Source organism: Hemitrygon akajei, chromosome 18 (genome assembly GCF_048418815.1).
Source record: "Hemitrygon akajei chromosome 18, sHemAka1.3, whole genome shotgun sequence".
NCBI classification, from domain to species: domain Eukaryota; kingdom Metazoa; phylum Chordata; class Chondrichthyes; order Myliobatiformes; family Dasyatidae; genus Hemitrygon; species Hemitrygon akajei.
Window position 1 is genome coordinate 24355549 of NC_133141.1, and position 14080 is coordinate 24369628.

A 14080-nucleotide genomic window follows, 5' to 3' on the forward strand; every position below is an offset into this window, starting at 1 on the left:
CTTTCTCTAACATGTGCCTTTAATTTGATTACAATTAAATCAAGCACTTTACTTCATGACCTCCCATCTTCTTGAAATACCAAACCTGGTGACCATTACATTCTGAGACACTGAGCAGCTGGTGATTGGCTTAATCAGCCTTTGGGAAAAGCAGGACAGCAATTTAACTGCTCTTTTGAAAATGATGCATCTTCTATTGGTCAAACAGTCCCTTATTCTCCATTGGTGCAGTAGGTAGAGCCTCACAGCTCCAGGAATACAGGTTCAAGGCTGACTTTGGGCACTCTGTGTGTCTGTGTGGAGTTTGTACGTTCCCCCTCTGACCCCGTGCGTTTACATTCCAACAACACGTGGAGAGCGGCAAAGAGGAGCTTAATGAGAGTTGCAGGGCTACAGGGGAATAAGGAGAAGAGTTGGGACTAATGGGATTGCCTCCCTGAGAGTTAGTGTGGACCTGATGGATTGAATGACAGAGAGGAACAGGATGAACACTTCAGGTGGAAGACCTGAAATTAAACTTCAGAAGTTTGAATGGGAGATCATGACATGATGCACAGTGCACCCAGTGTGAGAAGCAGAATGACTCTCCCTCTGGTAAGCGCGATTGTATTGAAAGGTCATTGACCCAAAACGTTGGCTCTGCTTCTATTTCCACAGATGCTGCCCGGCCTGCTGAGCATTTCCAGCACTTACTGCTTTTATTTCAGACTTCATATTTACTTCCTTAATAAAGTCCAAATCCCTTTCCCCCACCTAATCTACTGTATGTTTTGCATGGATTAATTAAAGTCAATGCAGTGAGTCACTCATCCATGTCCATCTCTCCACCTCCTCTCAAGTAGACCACAGGCTAAGGTGTGACTTACTGGAAATCTAGATCATCTTTCTCCTGGGCTTTGTATCTGTACAAGGCCACAAAGTAGTGAGTCTGGGTGAAGCCTCCTCGCATTCCAGGCTGTGGCTTTTTGTTCTGTTAATAGAGAAAGCGAGGGTCAAAATATTTGCTTCAGAACATTTGCACTATAAATAGATCAAATATCTACATGAAAATGGCCTTTACACACCATCCCCACACCATCATGACTGCGACCACACCAGGGGAAGACTCTGAACTTTCTTTCTATCCTTTGGTTACCTCCCACAAAAGTGCCCACCTGCCCTTGAGCCCACCCCTTCCTTCCCAGTGTTGTGGGATCCAACACCACCCCAACGCCTCCCATCCTCTGATCCCTCTGGCCACCCCATCTCCTTGACTCAGCAAACCCCTCTCATTCTCCAATCTCTGCCACAACTTCACTCCCCACAAAGTGCTGATTTCTCACCAGCAGAAGCCCAGCTCTCCCAGAGCCTGATCCACACAGTATCCTTCACCCAGCAGCCCTCTTCGACCTCAGTGCCACACACTGCTCCCCTTTCACGTGGAACAGTGGTTGAGTTGTGCCAGTGGCAGGCCACACCTACAGGTTGTCCACACCGGACTCTGCAGTGTCTTCAGTAGGGGAAAACCAGAAAGAAGCTTCAGGTTGGAAATGCGATTAAGGGGTGGGCAGGAAGATAGAGTTTCCATCTAAAATATGACTCCTCATTTTTTTTTTCTCCAGTCCTGATGAAGGGTCTTGGCCTGAAATGTCAGTTATACTCCTAACGTGACTCATCAGCAACATTGAGAGGTGAGGTGATAATCCCCTCTCTGCAGAAAGACTTGGGTAACCTCTATAATCCATGAAAATGAATTCCATTGGCCTCTCCAACGTGTCCCAGTCGCAGACTTACCTTGGCTTCCTCTGGATTATTCTTGTCCTTTTTGTCTGGTGCCTCACCACCTGCAAAAAAAAAACAAAAAAAAGAAACAAAAACCCAGTTAATTCCACGGTGTTCAGATCTCCAGCTAAAAGCCCAGCTCATTAGAAAGATCCCCAAGCCAACACAACTGTGGAACCATTCAACGACAGGAATCATTTCCAATCTGTAGCTAGTGAAAGGACGAGTTGTCCCTAAATAATTAGAATGAACTTGCCCTCCCAGCACCACTGAAAGGATAAAACGTGACCCTGGTTGGGATGTATGCCTTCTTTTCCATCAGTGGGGTTTTTGGAGACATGGATGTCTGGGTAACACTGTAAGGTTGGCCTCACCCAGCCCTAGTTACTGGTTTGGTGAGACCAGCCCACAGCACCCAGTGCTAATGCGGATGCACCATCTCTCTGCTCTGCTTACGTTTGCCTCCCTTTTGAACACCATCAGCTTCAAGATGCCTTCATCTTTTCCTGTTGACTGTAATTGTTTTAAGGTTAGTCAGTCCCACCCCTTCCCTAAATCTAGCCGTGGCCAGGAATATCCAGTCACATTGAGCCAAGAGGTGCGAACACTACTGGAAGGTCCCCTCCTTCTCTTTGCCCAGATCACACAAACATTTTGGAGTTGGGGTAGTTTTAGTTGGGAGAGAAGTGAAGAACTGACGGAAGTGGACCCTTGTCTCTGCCAGCTGTCCCAGGACAATGTTAAGAGGGGCCAGTGAAAATGGGGGAAGGGGAGAGGGAGGGGGATAAAGGTGAAGGGGGAGGGGAGGGGAAGGGAATATGGGGAAGGGAAAGGAGAAGGGAAGGAGGGGGAGGGAAAAGGGAGGAGGGGATGGGGAAGGGGAAAGAAGGGGGAAGAGGGAGGGGGAGGGGGGGTAAAGTGGAGAGGGGGAGGGGGAAGGGTGAAGAGAGAAGGGGAGAGAAGGGAGGGGGTAAAGGGAGGAGGGGAAGGGGGAGAAGGAACAGGGAAAAGAGGGAGAGGGGAGTGGTGAATGAGTAGATATCACCTGCTGTGCACCCCACCCTGCCCAGCTGAGTTGAATTTTGTGGCTGCTTCAGCTACAGGTTGGCAGGGGGAAGACAACACCTGTATCCTCCGACAGGAAGGCCTCAGGGAAACACAAAGCAGGCAATTGCTTGGAGACACCAGTGTAACCTTGCCCCGTTCTGGGGCAAATACCGCGGCAATGGCAGGGCACGTTTTACCGGAAACTCCTCACGCTGATCGCAACAAGTGGCGCAGCTGCTGCCCTAGCACCTACCTCCGGACCCGTGCTCTTCCCCGGGCTTGGAACTATCAAGTTCTTCATCAACCATTTGCGCAGGCTGCAAAGCACAGGAAAGAGTTACAGAGTTACCCGAGACATCCAGTCCACGAACTTGCACACCCTGGGGCTGAAATTGCGCTCCCGCAGCCACGGCCAGAACCTTGCACCTGGGGTCTCTGCTGACAGCAAGCAGTGGGGCTCCCCCTTCCCCTGCCCTCTGAGAGCTGGGGATGGCTGGGGTGGATCAGGCGTTGGGGTTCCCTGCTCAGAGTCCAGGAAGCACAGAGGCCTCCTTCCTCTGGGGAAAGACCTCTCTTCTCATCTGGCTCTCGGCTTGCAGAAAACCCAGCAACACTCCGACAATTCCCCACTCCCTCCAATGAAATATGTGTAATGAGGGGCAAGCTTTTCCCCACACCGGGCAGTGGGAACATGGGCCAAGCTGCCGGAGAAGCTATAGAGGCTTTTACAGCTGAAGGAACTCAGTAGGTCAGGCAGCATCGACGGAGGGGCATAACCAGACGACGTTTTAGATCGAAACCCTTCACTGGCACTGTAAAGGAAGGGGGAAGAAGCTAAAATAAGCAGGTGGGGGGAGAGAAAGGAGTACAACCTGGCAGATGATAGGTAAAACCAGGTGAGGGGGAGTAGGGAGGAAGTGAGAAGCTAGGAGGTGATGGTGGAAAAGGTAAAGGTTATCTTGAGTCACCAAAAAGATCCAACTACGAGCTTTTTAACTGCAGCAGCTTTGATATGCACTATAGGAGCTGGAATTACCGCGGCTGCTGGCATCAGACTTGCCCTCCAACAGATCCTCGTTGAAGGATTTAAAGTGTACTCATTCCAATTACAGGGCCTCGAGGGAGTCCTGTATTGTTATTTTTCATCACTACCTCCCCGAGTCGGGAGTAGGTAATTTGCGCGCCTGCTGCCTTCCTTGGATGCTGTAGCCGTTTCTCAGGCTCTCTCTCCGGAATCAAAACCAAATTCCCCATTACCCTTGGTAACCATGGTAGGCACAGATAGTGCTATTGAATGTTCATAGGGCAGATGACATCCGATCAGATGAGGGCGCTACGGTAGCGCAGCGGTTAGCGTCACACTATTACAACTATGGGTGTCAGAGTTTGGACTTCAACTCTGACACCATCCATAAGGAGTCTGTATGTCTTCCCTGCAAACGCATGGGTTTCCTCCGCACGCTTCAGTTTCTGCCCACAGTCCAAAGATGTACCGGTGGGAGGTTAATTGGTCATTGTAAATTGTCCAGTAATTAGGCTGGGGTTGAATCAGGGGTTGCTGGGTGGCACGGCTCAAGGGCCAGTTCCACATTGTAAATCTAAATAAAATAAAAATGACTTGAAAAATAAAGGGCTGAAGAAAAAGGAATCTAATAGGAGAGGAGAGTGATCCATGGGAGAAAGGGAAGGAGGGAAACCAGAGGGAGGTGACAGACAAGTGAGGAGGTGAGGGGGGGAAGCGGGGAGCCAGAATGGGGAATTGAAAAAGAGAGAAGGGAGAAGAGGGGGTAGAAATTACCTGAAGTTAGAGAAATTAATGTTCATGCTGCTAGGGTTGAAGGTTACCCAAAACGAGTATGAGGTGTTGCTTCTCGACCCCGAGAGTGGTCTCATCATGGCAGTAGAGGAGGCCATGGATCGACATGTTGGAATGGGAATGGGAAGCAGAATTAAAATGGGTGACCAGCAGGAAAACCCACCTTTTGTGGTGGACAGAGTGAAGGTGCTTGACGAAGCAGGCCCCCAATTTACATCACTAACGTAGAGGAGGCCGCACTGGGAACACTGGATACAGTAGATGACCCCGACAGATTTGCTTCACCTGGAAGGACTGTGTGGGGCCGTGAATGGGGGTGAGGGAGGGGGTGAATGGGCAGGGGTGACACCTCTGCCACTTGCAGAGATTAGTATCAGGAGAGGTGAAGGGACAGGTGTAGCAGTACAGCATTTGAAAGACGTTTGGACAGGTACATGGACAGGAAAGGTTTGGAGAGATATGGGTTAAACACAGGAAAATGGGGTTAGTTCTTGGTCAATATGGACGAGTTAGGCTGAAGGGCCCGGTTCCATGTTGTGGGGAGATGAGAGGAGAGCTGATAGAAGTTAATAAGATTATGAAAGGCACAGACAGAGTAGACAGCCAGTATCTTTTTTTCTGGGGTAGAAATGTCTGACATTAAGTGTATAAATTTAAGGTGAGAGGGGGAACGTTCAAGGGGGATGTGCAGGGCAAGTTATTTACACACAGAGTGGTGGGTGTCTGGAATGCACTGCCAAGGGTGGTGGTGAAGGCAAATACCAGAGGCATTTAAGAGGCATCTGGATATACAAAGAATGGAAGGATATGGACGTTGTGCAGACTGAAGGGATTAGGTATTATTCACTTAATTAGATCGACACCACATCACAGGCTAAAGGGCCTGTTCCTGAACTGTACTGTTCTCTATACTGTATATGCACAAAAGCCTCTATCTTAGGCCTGTGTGCTTTTTGTGGGATGTTTTCTGACATTTACAGAACTCTAACCCCTCTCCTTGTCCCTTCCCAAACCATTGTAACTAACACCAGTGGGACCAATAAAGGTCCTTCAAGATCCACATATCCAGTCTGTTCATGCACTTCCGTTAAGGCAAAGGCGACAGTTAATGCCTTTCTCCCAGCAGGCCGGGATGGGGAGGAGGCACAGGTCCTCCCCATCTCTGAGTTACCAGCCCAGTGGGAGGGAGAGGCTGAGAAGAGGCACCGACACTCTGGGCACACAACCAGAACGTATTGGCGCAGAGGAGGAGCAGGTGTAACCGAAAGGTCTATGCGCAGAGCAGTCACGAGTGAGAGATAGCAGAGCCAGGACCATCGAAGAGCTGGCTCTCAAATCCGAGTCATGAATGCCACAGAGTAATAGGGTAGTACAGAAGCAGGCCCTTCAGAATCAGAATCAGGTTTATTATCACTGACATGTCTCAGGAAATGTGCTATTTTGCAGCAGCAGTACAGTGCAACACATTAAATATCAATTACAATAAGATGAAGAGAGCAAAAAGATAGTGAGGTAGTGTACATGGGTTCATTGTCTGTTCAGAAATCCGATGGCAGAGGGGAAGAAGCTGTTCCTAAAATGTTGAGTGTGTGTCTTCAGGTTCCTGGACCTTCTCCTTGATGGTGGTAATAAGAGGGCACATCCTGAGTAATAGGGGTCCTTAATGATGGATGCCGCGTTCTTGAGGCAGCGCTTCTTGACGATGCCCTCAGCAGTGGAAGGCCTCGTGCCCTGGAGCTGGCAGAGTTCACAACCTTCTGCAGTTTTATCTGATCCTGCGCAGTGGCCCCTCCATACCGGATGTTGTTGCAACCTGTTGGTATATTCTCCACGGTGCATCTGTAGAAAATTGCTAGGATCATTGGTGACGTACGGTACCAAATCCCGTCAAACTCCCAGAGTGAGCATGCTGACCCTCTGGTGTTCTTGCATCACTGATCCTCTGCACCAATGCCCCGGCTGGTGCAAGGGCAAATATGAGATATGAGTGCACGCTTGAAGGAAGGAGGCCTCTGAAGAACAACACAATAGGTGGTGCAAAGACCAGCTACCCAACCTTGTCAATGAGGGTTCACAGTGATGGAGCTAGCTCTGGGCAGGACAGTGTGCAGATCTCCCAAGATCTCTCAATTGGACATTAACAGAGTCATGGTTATGTCACTGGACTTGCTATCCAGAATTCGGGAATTCGGATAATCGAAAGGTCAGGTGCCCACCTCAGCTCTCCAAAGAACATGTAAATTAAAAGCTGCTATCAGCATCCTCTGGTGCACTCCATAGGGAGGCCCATAGGTCACTGGGTGCCCACTGAGCAACCTGAGGACATTATTGTGCAGCCATTGAATTGTTTCAAAGACAATTTGGCCATAAATGTTCATTGGAGAAGGACACCTGCTGACTTAACTTGGCTTTGCCCGAGCATGCCTCCAATCCAGCTCCAGAGTGCAGATGGCACAGCAGACAGAGTTTGCATGTTCTCCCTGGGCCTGCATGGGTTCCCTATGGGTGCTCCAAGGACACGTGCGTCAGTGTGTTAATTGGCTGATATGCTGGTGAGGGGTTGATGGGAAGGTGGGGAGTCGTACAGGGAAAGAAAACGGAGTGAGATCAATGGAGCTGGTTCTCGGGAGCAGGCAAGGATCCAATGGGCCAAATTTCCTCCTTCTGTGTCTCTAGTTATCACCCTGCCACCTTCTCTAATTGTCAACTTTGCCAGAGGCACTGAAACAAAACAACAGTTCTGCGGTCTGGTGGAGGAGGGAGGAACGAGGGAGGGAGTTCTCAGAGGGAGGGAGGGTGGATCTGAGTACTGCTCACAGGGGTGGAGAACCCTGATCCCTCCTGAAACTGGAGCTGGCTCATTAGCACAGTCATACAGCATGGAATCAGCCCTTTGGCCCTCCAAGACTCTGCTGACCATCAACCATCCATTTACACTGATCCCATTTTATTCTCTCCACACTCCCATCAACCTCCCTCGATTCTACCCCTCACCCACATTTTACCAACCTGTACATCTTTGGGATGTGGGAGGAAGCTGAGACTCCTCTCACTCTGAGCAACATAGTTTGGACCACAGCTGTCCTTGAACAGTGCTCAATAGTAGGAAGCAAATAGTTTTCCTGCTAAAGCCATCGATATGCATTTGACTTTTGACGGTCTTCAGGGACAGTTTCATGGGGCCATAGAAAAGTTACAGCAGAAAGGTAGGCCATGCAGCCCATTGAGTCTGTACTGGCTCTCTCTAAGAGCAATTCACCCATTCTCTCCTACAGCCCTGTGACTCCCTTCCTTCCAGATACTTACCCAGGTCCCTCTGAATGCTATGACAGAATCCTCCCCAATGACCGAATTCCACACCTCAACAACTCACAGCGTTGGTTTCCTCAGGTCACTGTTAGTACTTGTGCCAATCACCTATTTCACTCTCTGCCAGTGGGAACAGTTTCCCTCTCCATCTCTGTCTAACCCTTTGTGGTTTTAAAGTACAAGGCGTTTTAAGGCAAAAGGGCCATCATGAGGAAGATTATGAGGTCAAGAATCCATCTTAACGTATGAGAGATCCATTCAAGAGTCTGACAGCAGCTGTCCTTGAGCCTGGTGCTCTTAAACATTTGTATCTCCTGTCCGATGGGAGAGGGAAGGAGAATGTCCCGGGTGAGACCAGGTCTTTGATTATGTTCGCTGCTTTCCTGAGGCGGCAGGAACTGTAGGCAGAGTCAATAGAGGGGAGGCTGGTTTGTGCAATGGACTGGGCTGTGTCTATAGTTCTCTGCAGACTTCTGCAGTCTCGGTTAGGGCAGCTGGCGCACCAACCTGTGATACGATGGGCTTGTATGTCTTCTATGGGGCATCTGTAAAAATTGGTGAGGGTCAGCCCAAGGTTTCTGCCACCTGCTGTGAGGCAAAGGCAGCTTCAGGACGTGAATAAGACCAACACACACAAATTGCTGGAGGAACTCGGCAGGTCAGGCAGCGTCTATGGAGAGGAATAAACGGTCGACATTTCGGGCCGAGCTCTTTCGGCAGGACTGGAAAGGGAGAGGGAAGAAGCCAGAATAAGAAGGTGGGGGGAAAGAAGGAGTACAAGCTGGCTGGTGATTGGTGAGGAGGAAGATGGGAGGTGATAGGTGGAAGAGGTAAAGGGCTGGAGAAGGAATCTGATAGGAGAGGAGACTTGACCATGGGAGAAAGGGAAGGAGGAGGGGTACCCAAAGGAGGTGATGGGGGTGTGTCTGTGCAGCTCACACACAAGAGTTAACAAACAGATGCCTCACATCAGGAGCCACAGATGGTCAAAGAACAAAATAGTGTTCTTTTCAATAAGATCAACAAGATCCAGCTCGGAGACGAAGAGAAGGCTGCTCCCCCGTCGCTGCTGTGACTTCTGCTCAGGCGCCTCTAGTTGCCATTACGCAGTTTGCAAGAGCAAGAACTTTAATGCAGAAGAAGCCTCATTTGCGTCTCTCCCCGCTGGCTTTGCAGCTGTCAGAAAACGCAGGGCTCTCTCAGGGAGCCTCGAGCTTTCAGCTCCCTCGACCCCCGGCACACGCCTGAGCTGCTGGTGCAGGGGAGCACAACTTCAGCCCCCCCACCCCTCCCTGCCCCCACCACCACCCCCTCCCACCTCAGATGGGGCCCAACACTCACATGCTTTTTGTCCTCGGAGTTTTTCTTCCTCTCACGGTTCGCCATCACGACTCCTGTCCTGAGGGTCTCATAGACGGGGTCCGACCGATTTGCCACAGCTGAGGCAGAAGGAACAGGGAATTAAACAGAACTTACAGCAGGGTGACAGGCCATCACTGGTCCAATGGGACCATATTGGCGCTTATTTACCCCACAAGCCCCCACTCATCCTGTTCATGGCAGCTCACCAACAACCCCCTGCACATCCATCAGCCTTCAATCCCATCTTATTATGTTCCTGGTCTAAGCCTTGAAGTAGTTTCTTCCATATTCTGCCTACTCTTTTGGAATTCCATATCAGATTATCGCACGTGGAACCTGATATCTCTAAGGAAATGGGAAGTGGAATCTTTTCTCCCAGAAGTGTCTGTTGCACTCTTACATAAATTTCCAGGCCTTGTTGGGGTCACCCCTCTGCCTCCTGTCTTTCTGAGGAGAGCATCACAATCATCTGGGACTAGCCTAATCGGCTCCTCAATTCTGGGATCATCCTTGTACATTGATTCAGAATCAGGTTTATGTACTGGTTAGGTACAGGAGTACATTCAGCCAGAGACTCATTCCACCGAGATGTAACACTGAGCATCATAGGAAGTCATTCCTACCTGTGGCCATCAAACTTTACAACTCCTCCCTGGGAGTGTCAGACACCCTGAGCCAATAGGCTGGTCCTGGACTTATTTCCACTTGGCATGATTAACTTACTATTATTTAATTATTTATGGTTTTATATTGCTATATTTCTTCACTATTCTTGGTTGGTGCGACTGTAACGAAACCCAATTTCCCTCGGGATCAATAAAGTATGTCTGTCTGTCTGACTGTATTATCACTGACATTTAATGTGAGATTTGCTGTTTTGTGTCAGCAGTGCAACGCAAAAATTAATTTCAGTTTTTTTTTACTTTTTATGATCAAAATAAACTTTATTCATAACAAAAAAAATTCACAAGAATAAATAGTGCAATGCCTTTTCACTCTTTGCATTCACAGTCAATGTTTTCTGTACTGTTCTATTACATCCCTACACTGCAGCCATTCATGTGACCTTCCAGGGTGGTATACTTCTACAATAATTGAGGGGCTTCCTCATCCAACCAGCCCCTCCTTCTCCAGTAAGTTACAATGAATAGATAGTGTATAAGAGGAATAGTGAGTTAGCGTTCATGGGCTCATGAGATTGTAGCCCCATCGTCAATGCCCCTGTAAGACACACAAAATGCTGGAGGAACTCAACAGGCCAAGCAGCGTCTATGGAAAAAAGTACAGTCGATGTGTCGGGCCGAGACCCTCCATCAGGACTGGAGAGAAAAAGATGAGGAGTCAGAGTTCGAAGGGCTGGGAGGGAGAAACACAAGGTGATAGGTGAAACTAGGAGGGGGGTGGGGGGAAACTGGGAAGTTGATTGGTGAAAGAGATACAAGGCTGGAGAAGGGGGAATCTATTAGGAGAGGACAGAGGTCATGGAAGAAAGAAAAAGTGGAAGGAGCACCAAGTTTGAGAAATCGGTGTTCATGCCATCAGGTTGGAGGCTACCCAGATGGAATATAAGGTGTTGCTCCTAACCTCATTGCGACAGTAGAGGGAGCCATGGACAGACATGTCGAAATGGGAATGGGAAGTGGAATTAAAATGGGTGGCCAATGTTTCCCTCTCTTCTGGCAGACGGAGTGTGGGTGCTCGGCAAAGCAGTCTCCCAATCTGCATCAGGTCTCACCGATACACAGGAGGCCACACTGGGAGCACTGGGCACAGTAGATGACCCCCACAGACTCACAGGTGAAGTGTCGTCTTATCTGGATGGGCTGGTTGGGGCCCTGAATGGTGGTGAGGGAGGAGGTGTAGCACTTGTTCTGCTTATAAGGCTAAGTGCCAGGTCTCTAGCTCCAAGATGGGGCAAAAGGTTTCTCTGACCAACCTTTGACTTCGCCCCTTCCCATTACTTCCCTAACTGCAAGCAAACTTTGTGTGCTTTTGTATGGGGTGAGGTATCCAGATCTCTCTGAACATCAATATTTAATAGCTTTACATAATTTAAATAATTGCCTTTACTGTTTTTCTTATCATAGTCAATGATGTCATATTCCCTATATTGCACCTGCCCACTCTTTGGCCGCTCACTTGAATTGTTTATAGCCTTTCATGAATTCTTTGTCTTCCTCACAATTTACCTCTTCACTGGCTTTTGTGTCTCCAGCAGATTTACGGACAATACACAGGTTTTCAAGACGCTCACGAGTAACACTGCAGAATACACATGGGTTTGTTGACACATAATTCCCCCTTTGTCAGCTGCCCTGACAATCTGCTTGGGCTGCTTAATGCTGATATCGTCCACTGTAATAAATGCTTTGGAGGTCCAGGCACACAACACACTCACGAGTCCGAATGTTCACTTACAGAAGGGCAAGAGCTCCTTGATACAGGCGAACTGCTGGTTACTGTAGAGAGGAGAGCTGTATGCTCGGCGGAAACCCGGGGGCTGGACGGAAAAGAAATTGGAACTCATGAAGACAGTTCACCAAATGTTGGTGGGATCACACTGTTGTGATTCACCCATTGATAAATTCATTATCCTGCCCTTCCTAAAACTAGGCAGATTGGCCACTTATTGACTCCCGCTGTACACCAGTTTATTATTAGAATCACCATATCTAGATCGTTCTTGGCCAATCAGAATTTATTTCCCATACTGCCTGACCTTTCAAAGTATCAAGTATCCTTGAATAAAAGTATCCTTGAATAAAGTCAAACAAAACTAAGAGAAGACGTATGTACCGTTAGCCTTCAATACGAGATGACAAGAATATAAAAGCAAGGATGTCCAGTGATGCTGAGGCTTTATAAGGGATTGGTCACGTTTGGAGTATAGTGAGCAGTTTTGGGCTTCATTATCTAAGGAAGGACATGCTGGCATTGCAGATGGTCCAGAGGAGGTTCATGATAAATAGTCTTGTGAGACCATGGATTTGCGCCTTGGAAGGTTTCCAGGGCGCAGGCCTGGGCAGGGTTGTATGGGAGACCGGCAGTGGCCCAAGCTGCAAGTCTTCCCCTCTCCACACCACCGATGTTGTCCAAGGGAAGGGCACTAGGACCCAAGCAGCTTGGCACCAGTGTCATCGCAGAGCGATGTGTTGTTAAGTGCCTTGCTCAAGGACACAACACGCTGCCTCAGCTGAGGCTCGAACCAGCGACCTTCAGATCACTAGACCGGGGCCATTATCCACTAGGTCACACGCCAACACAATTGATAATTACCTGGGGAATGAAAGCATTAACATATGTAGAGCGTTTGATGGGCCTGTACTTACTGGAAATTAGAAGAATGAGGGGGGAATCTTATTGTAACCTATCGAATATTGAAAGGCCTAGATAGAGTGTACATAGAGAGGATGTTTACAAGTGAGAGGGTCTAGGACCTGAAGACACAGCCTCAGAATAAAAGGAATTCCCTTTAGAACAGAAATTTCTTTAGCCAGAGGGTGGTGAATCTGTGGAATTCATTGCCACAGAGAACTGTGAAGGCCAAGTCATTGGGTATATTTAAAGCGGAGGTTGATAGGTTTTTGATTAGTAAGAATGTCAAAGGTTATGGGGAGAAGGCAGGTAAGTGGGGCTGAGAGGGAAAATATATCAGTCATGATCAAATGGTGAAGCAGATTTGATGGCTGAGTAGCCTATTTCACCTCCTATGTCTCATGGTCTTAAATACTCAGCAGGTCAAGCAGAATCAGTGGAGAGAGGAACAGAGTTAATGTTTCAGATCAAACATCCTTCATCAAACCCTGTTTCTTGTTCCACAGAGAAAGGTCTTGGACCTGAAGCATTAACCCCGTTTCTCTCTCCGCAGATGCTACTTGACCAGTTGAGAACTTCTAGCATTTTCTGTTTTTATTTCAGATTTCCAGCAACTGCAGATTTTTTTTTATTTTTCAAATACCCCTGAGTATTTGAAGCTTTGTTCACCTTGCAACCATGTGCCTATTAATGGTGATTGAATCATTCCAGTCATCGTCGCCGGTGACTTTAATCGAGCGTCGCTGATGAAAGTCTGAAGTTTTGTCAGCACATCCAAGTGAGCACTCGTGGAGATAACACACTTGACCACTGCTACACTTTCTTCAGCAAAGCTTACAAAGCTCTCCTTCGCCCAGCTTTTGGAAAATCAGATCACTCTTCGATCCTGCTTTTGCTGACGTACAGGCAGAAGCTGAAACAAGAGGTGGCCATAGTTAAAACTGTCCACTGTTGGCCCAACCAATCGGCCTTCATGCTACAGGACTACTTTGATGACGTCAACTGGAATGTCTTCCATGATGAGGATGTCTCCGAATTCACGGATGGAGTCACGTGCTTCATCTGGAAGCGCATTGAGGATGTTGTCCCACAGAAGTCGATCGGGGTCTTCCCAAACCAGAAACCCTGGATCAATAGTTTTGTGCGAGCAGCATTTACAGCATGACATCGAGCTTACATCGCTGGCGATCAACAGGAGCTCAAGAAAATCAGCTACGATCTGCGCAAAGCTATCAAGGCTGCGAAACAATACAGGGACAAGATTGAGTCAAGATTCACAACGAATAGCACACACGACTTGTGGTGAGGGTTGCATACCATCACAGACTTCAAAGCCAAACGTAGTGGTGCCACCAACATCGCGGCCTCTCTCCCAGATGAGCTCGATCGCTTTTACGCTCAGTTCAATGTCGCTAACTCTAAGCCTCCGAGGAAAGCCACCGTTACAACCTGGTCATCTCTGAGACACGC

At 48.4% G+C, this 14080-nt stretch overlaps 1 protein-coding gene across 4 annotated transcripts in view; it reads right to left on the reverse strand.

Annotated features, from left to right (window-relative positions):
• The window catches only part of stac3 (SH3 and cysteine rich domain 3), a 62932-nt gene that overhangs the window by 12098 nt on the left and 36754 nt on the right, over window positions 1-14080 (reverse strand). For 3 of the 4 annotated variants that reach the window (XM_073071099.1, XM_073071097.1, XM_073071100.1), the window contains 5 exons: window positions 11714-11795; window positions 9275-9372; window positions 3062-3125; window positions 1774-1823; window positions 867-970 (listed from right to left, as the gene is read on the reverse strand). In XM_073071099.1, the coding sequence (XP_072927200.1) occupies window positions 867-970; window positions 1774-1823; window positions 3062-3125; window positions 9275-9372; window positions 11714-11795 (398 nt within the window). Of the gene's footprint in view, window positions 1-866; window positions 971-1773; window positions 1824-3061; window positions 3126-6064; window positions 6464-9274; window positions 9373-11713; window positions 11796-14080 lie in introns of those variants that run through there. The other variant, XM_073071101.1, reaches the window with a different exon arrangement.